The sequence below is a fragment of the Cariama cristata genome, unplaced genomic scaffold (assembly GCF_000690535.1).
Source record: "Cariama cristata isolate BGI_N322 unplaced genomic scaffold, ASM69053v1 scaffold40888, whole genome shotgun sequence".
Lineage (NCBI taxonomy): Eukaryota > Metazoa > Chordata > Aves > Cariamiformes > Cariamidae > Cariama > Cariama cristata.
The window spans coordinates 994-7,513 of record NW_009633567.1 but is presented as its reverse complement, the minus strand read 5'-3'; the positions used below and the strand labels follow the sequence as shown (position 1 = coordinate 7,513).

The following is a 6,520-nucleotide window of genomic DNA, read 5'->3' as shown; positions in this document are numbered from 1 at the left end:
ACCCCCATAACCCTTATAATCCCCTCCCAGAGCTGCCCCAGCATCCCTGGACCATCCCTTCCCATCCCCTCCTGGGACCCCTATAGCTCCCTGTGATCCCTTTAACCCCTGTAATCCCCTCCTGTGACAACCTCATTTTCCCCCTGTGACCCTCATAACCCCATAATTCCCTCAGGATCCCCTCTGACATCCCGTAATCCATTGCTGTAAACCCCATGTAACCCTCCCTGTGACCGTGATCCCTCCCCACGATCCCTACCCTGGCCCACGACTGGGCCTCCCAATCCCACCATGACCGTGACGCAGCAGCAGTTATTCACCTTCAGGGAGGAGCAGGCACCTGTTCCCCTTGCTGACCCCTTCCCAGCCCATCACCATCTTCTGGGAAATGGGGGGGCCAAACCTCACCCAGCGGGATGCTCTAACCCCGCTTTGGCCACCCCAGCACCCCATGGGCAGAGGCCAGTGAGCTGAGGAAGGCGTAGAGACTCAGCGGGGAGCACCCAGCAGCCCCACAAAGCGGGGGACAACCCACCAGGGAGGCCGGAGAGGACCCTACAGCATCCCCTGACTCTCTTGGAACCCCCAGACTGCTCCCCACCAGCTCAAGGACAGACACTGGTCTCGTTGGTCACATTAGAGATGTTTACTGCTGGAGGCATCTTCCTGCAGGGCCCCGGCGCTGGGTGCCAGCGGCTCATCCTCCACCCGCATCAGTTTGACAGATGCAGAAACTCCTCATCTTCTGCAAGCAGAGACACGCAGGGCGACAGACAAACCCTCAGACCCTGTCCTCGCCCCGCAAGCAGACAGCGATGGTTGCTGGTTCCCATTTTGCCCCTGCCATCAGTGATGGGGGGATGTGGTCTAGACCATCCGTACACCCCTGTGCTGTCCTGGAATGTCACTTTGTGCCCCACCACCTGCCATGGTGGCATTAATGCACTTTATATTAGTGACAGGCATAATAAAAGATGGGCTCTGCCCTAAGACACGTTACTCTGGCTCTATCTCCCATCCGTGGGGTCACGGTAAGCCCCCAGCCCCTGTCTTGCTGGGAGCAGGCTCGTCCAGGGCTGGCTGTGGTTGGAGACCCCTGACTTTGCCCCTCTCTGTGGGAAGATTTCCCCTGCCACAGTCGTGAAAACCTGTTTGTCCATCCACTCCAGGGCTGAGCGGTGCCCGTTGTGTCTCCCAAGGGAGTTCAATATGGAAGCCCCTGTGCTGACTTAGAGCTGGAGGGTCTGGCATGTGTCACACAGAGGGTGCACCCCCAGCAGGGACCCTGGTTGGGTCCTTATTTGGTGTCAAGTTCCCTGCACTCCCCCCAAATCTTCCAGCCACTCTTCCCTCACTGGCATCCCCTGCCCAGGGCCTGTCATCTGCACTGCTCCCCACTGCACCTCAGCTTGCTCGGGGCTGCTCCCCCTTTTATCAAGACCATTTTGAAGTTCAGTTATGGCCTCAGTATGTCTGCAGCCTATACAGGCCCCCTGTGTGATAGGGTCTGTAGATTAATGAACATATTCCTCTGTCCATCAGAATCCATGACCCAGGACAAATCCATTCCAGGCACAGCACAGAACCATCCCAGACCCAGCCCAGACCCATCCTGGACCCATGACAAACCCATCCCAAACTTATCCCAGACCCAGGACAGACCCATCCCGAACCTATCCAGATCCAGGACAGACTCATCCCAAGACCCATCCCAGATCCAGGACAGCCCTGTTCCCACCCTAGGCAGACCCAGACCCAGCCCAGAGCAGGACAGGAGATGGTGCAGGCTGCTGCCCCAGCTCCCCCAGCGCAGCGCAGTGCGATGCGGGCAGGGTGCGGGCAGGGTGGGGGTACCTGCTATCGGAGGAGCCCCGCAGTACTCCTTGCACTCCTTCTCCGAATAGAACTGGTTCCCGTTGCCCTTGCAGCCTCCGTAGCTGAACGTGATGCACTTGCCCTGGGCTGCGTCAAAGGCCCAGCGTGTCACTGGCTTCTGGCAGGGACCCTGGACGATGGGCAACCTGCAGGCAGCTGTGGGGACAGGTGGCTGCTCTGAAGACAGGGGGTCCAGGGCTACCCCACACCTCCCACATGGGTGTCAGACATGTGGGGTTCAAGGCCACCCTCAGATCCCCTCTGACGCCTTAGCAAAGGCACCTCCCATGCCCTTGCCCCACTGGGATGTCTCCTGGTCGCCCCACTCACCCTCCGTCCGGCACGCCTGCAGGCACTCCTTCTCTGAGTAGAAGTTGTTGCCGTTGCCCAGACAGCCGCCATAGAGGAAGGTTTCACAGGCCATGGAGGAGGAGTTGTAGAAGAAGCGGGAGAGCATCCCGCTGCAGGGCCCAGGGTCCCGGTTCAGCCGGCACGAGTCTGTGGACAAGCGCGGCATTGTCTGTCACAGGCAAACGGGGATGCAGGGCAGGAGGACGCCCGATGTGGCACCCTCTCCCCTGGGACGAACCTTCCTTATTGCCGATGTAAGAGAGCAGGGGTCCGGCGCCTGAGCCTTCCTCGGGGGGCAGGACTGCCCTCCGTGCCCTCTGCATGGGGAAGAAAGAACAGAGCTGCCATCAGCCCCTGGCCGTAGGACCTGCTTCCCACCCCGTTGCCCCTGGACCCTCCTTGCCCCCGGGATGGGCTATGTCGGCGGCAGCTCTGCTGGGTCCTGCAGCCCGGGTAGACTTCAACTCTCCTCGGTGCTCCCAGCACATCTCCAGTCACTGATCTTTGGTCAACAGGCTGTGTTCCCTTCACACCTCATGGTCTTCCCAGCCCTGTGCTCATCCTGGGTGGGGGCCAGGATCATATGTTGTGGACAAAGACACCCAAAGTGCCCCAATCATGCCCTGTGCTGGGGATGTGTCTCTGCTCTCACTGATGCAAGGTGGTGTGTTACCTGCTCTCAAGTCATTTGGGTTGTTTCTCCTATGAAAGTCCCATCCCCTCTTGAAAATCCTTCTAAACTCAACCCTGTGAGATTAGGAGGTGCTGAGTGATGGCAGCCAAAGGACCCGTGGGGTGCAAAGCTGCCTCCCCTTCCCTGGAGAGGGGGTCTACAGCCTGGCTGGGACACCCACAGGCAGGCAAGGAGCAAGGAGACGCCAGATTCTGCATGCAACAACTTTTACCCCTTGAAAAAGTCAGAGCAGGAAAAGGCTGTTGCCTTCTGCTTGAAAACAAGCCCTGGTGCCCACCTGGCCCCCAGGACCCTCACCCTGCAGCCTGAGCCTGCCTGTGCCCCCGTCCTCGCAGGCAAAGCCCATCAGCGGAGATGAAAGAGCATCTCCCAAGGTGGTTAGTGGAGCCACTGCCCAAACAATGTCTCCTGCCCACAGAGCCTGGTCCCTGGACACCGGGTCTCCAGTGGGTTTGGCTTGGAGGGGATGTCCCCAGCCTCGATTCATCTCAGGAGGTCCCAGCTGGACCACTCACCTGGGGAGCAGTTGCAGTCTCCTGAGGAAGGCATTCACCTGGCCCAGATGACAGGAGAGAAGATCAGCAGCATGAGAGGGGAGGCATCCTGACAAACTCATCTCACCGTGGTCCTGCACCACGCACACACAGGACCCCGGGGAAGGGGATGCCCTCCCAACGTTCTTCCCCAGTTGCTGCTTTCCACCTCCCAGTTGCAGGAACATCACCCTAAAACCCCCACACCCACCTGCATCACCCTAAAGCCCCCACACTCACCTGCATCATGCTACAACCTTCTGAACACCAGGCTGAGCAAGGAGCTCCTCAGGTCCTGGGAGCACCCAGCCATGGGGAGTAGTTGCGAGTGTCCCTGGGTGTCCTGCACCCTCATCCCAGCACAACGTTGCGGGTGCGCTGACCTAACAGCCCAGCAAGGACCCCACCAACTGGAAGCTGGTGGAAGCCTGACTGATATGTGGCCTCATCTCCTTCCCATCCTATCCTACCAAAGCCCTCGTCTCTCTTCCCTCCATCCTCACCGGCCCCCCATCTCCCCAGCCTTGCACACCAAGAAGGAGCAGCCCCAGTGCACCAGCACGCTGGAGGGACAGGCAGCAGGAGAGGTACATGCCTCACGGTGGGTTACCTCTGTTGGCCAGGATGAAGACAGAGTCTGAGGGGATGCCCATCTCCAGAGCCAGCTGCTGAAAAGCCTCGATGAGGTCCTCCCGCAGCTCCGGACTCCTCCCTGGGAAGGGAACAGGCTGTGAGTGGGGTTGGTGTGGAAGGGGGTCTGCATGCAGCCCCCCAACCTCCCACTGACCCGCAGAGCTCAGGCAGCTGCAGGCAGGCCCAGTACCAGCTCCTTGTTCCTTCCCAACCTCTCTTCCATTACTCTTGACGAGCCTTGACCAAGGGCTTGGATAAAGTGGTTTTAATGTTTCTCAGTCATGAAAGACAGCATCTCCTGCCACATCAGGGCCTGGGTTTCTTCCAAGTAGATATTGTCAAAGATGAGCTGGTCCAAGGCACCACTTCCAAAGCCGTGGTCAAGTCCCTCAAGGCCAAGGGACCTGAGGGACCCTTGGGTGGTGTTTCTGAGCTGCATTGGCCCACTGCAGAGCCTGCTTGCCCACAAGTGCCATAGCCAGACGTACCATACAGCTTCAGGGTGGTACTTGGGCCAAAACTACTTTTCTTCTTCATCAGAATGACAGCATATTCTTCGTAGTTGGTGCGGAGCACGTAGGACTGGATAGACACATCCCATTCTGGGTGAGACAGAGACACAAGGGACATCATTCCTGCCCCTCATGGAGAAATGGGGCAGGGTAAGACAGCCCTAGAGCTGGGGACTGAAGTCAGGCAGCTAATTCAAGAAAAGAGCTGACTTTTGGGAAGCAGACTCTGATACAACCCTGACTCCCTTTAGGCTCACCAGCCTCGAGGTGTTTGGAAACCGAGGGGTGCAGACAACTGAGATACCATCAACGTTCCTGAAACATGGCTGGTGGAAGCCTGCCCCAGCTTGGGACCTTGGGGACAGGAGGGATCTGCTGGAACATCTCATAGTCCTGTGCCTTTGCAAGGACAGTGCTGAAACAGGCCCTTTCCCCCAACTTGACTCCATGCTTTGGCTGGAAATGACCCAAACTGTAGAGTGCCTTCTGAGCCCTGCTCTCCTGAACCCCTTCCCCAGCCACCAGCTGTGCCCAGCGCCGGTTCCCATCGCCCAGCCACGCCGCAGCTCTTGGGGCCAAGCAGGTCAGCAGCGAGCTCAACTTACTGGGGTTATAGAAGGCGTATTTGCCAGGAGTGCTGGTTTTCTGGTACTCGCCCGAGATGTGCGTGCAGTCACCTTGCCTGGAGGGAGGAAGAGAACAATCAGCTCCTTGAAGTGATCAATTTTCCTGGTTATTGTGTGAAAATTGTGTTTGGGACACCAAGGCCACGGCATGGGACCCCCGAAATCCCCCTGCCCAAGACATTGGGTATTTGAGCCCAATCCAGACCCTCCTCAGGGTTCTGATGCCAGCCAGAGCAAGTAACCCCCGTGTCTTGTCCCAGCCTCTGGCAGATGGAGCACCCTTGGGTGGGGTGGCTTTGGAGGAGGCTCAAGCACCCACAGCAGTGCCCCATACCGCAGCCTGGTGCTGGCAGTGCTGATCTGATCAGCGCTGGGGCCGGGGCCCAGCACCAGTGTGCCCATGCTGAACTTCTCCTTGTAGTTCTTCATCCATTTGCAGGTTGTGCCGATGGCAATGTCGTACCACTTCCCATACATCTGCAGGGAGAAGAAAGGGATGTCTCCACCATGAGCACTCCACCAAGGTGGGACATCTCCTGCTTGTCTGCAGAGCTGAAATACTCATGGCCCAGGGAGTAACTGGGGGGTGACGGTGCAGGGTGTGGAGGCCAGAGCTCCTGCAGGATTTGGGAAGGAGATCAGCACTAAGCAGGATTTTCCTGGGTCCCCTGATCACCAGGCAGGGCTGGAGGCATCAGGCTGGCATCCCCACGATGCCTGCAGGAAATCTCCCAGGCAGCCTGCATCCTGCACCAATTCTGTGCACTGGGGCTGCCTGTGAGCCCTATCCGCACCTTTTAGGCTAGGCAGATCAACAGACGTCTCACGGGATTCATCTACCCCTGCTGCTTGGGCCCCAGCTGCCCTGCCTGGGTGTTTGCTGCGGTGAGGCTGTCCCAAAGGCTGGCACCCCCTGACCAGCACCCAGGGAGGGCCACGCTGCCAACATCTGTCCCACACAGCCTGACATGGGCATAGGTAATATTGCTCTTCTTTCTGGAGGAAAATTAAATAAAGCTTTCCCTGATCACTTCCGCCCCCAGAATTAAGGGACCGCGAGCTGCCATTACCCGCTCAGCCTCAAAATTCTCCTGCACTTGGATATCTTCATCCTGGTCCCTGATGGGGGTCCCGCTGACCATGGCGAAGAGGAAGAGGAAAAGGAGACCCCAAAACATCGTGGTTGGTGGCTTCGGAGTGCTGCTGAGCCCCAGTGCGCTGGTGGGATCCCGGACTCTGCACTGTCCCCACTGCGCAGCAGCCTGACCTTCAGACCGGGGCCAGCGGGGCCAGCCA

The 6,520-nt window shown here is 58.5% G+C and overlaps 1 protein-coding gene across 1 annotated transcript; it reads right to left on the bottom strand.

Annotated features, from left to right (window-relative positions):
• Positions 1-713: 713 nt before the first annotated feature.
• On the bottom strand, positions 714-6,427 carry AMBP (alpha-1-microglobulin/bikunin precursor). Its single transcript, XM_009706802.1, has 10 exons — positions 6,295-6,427; positions 5,559-5,701; positions 5,204-5,280; positions 4,575-4,688; positions 4,064-4,165; positions 3,436-3,473; positions 2,465-2,543; positions 2,206-2,373; positions 1,855-2,031; positions 714-745 (listed from the first exon to the last, which is right to left on the bottom strand). The coding sequence occupies exons 1-10, from the start codon at positions 6,400-6,402 to the stop codon at positions 714-716; spliced, it is 1,038 nt and encodes a 345-aa protein (XP_009705104.1). The 5' UTR covers positions 6,403-6,427.
• Positions 6,428-6,520: the final 93 nt, after the last annotated feature.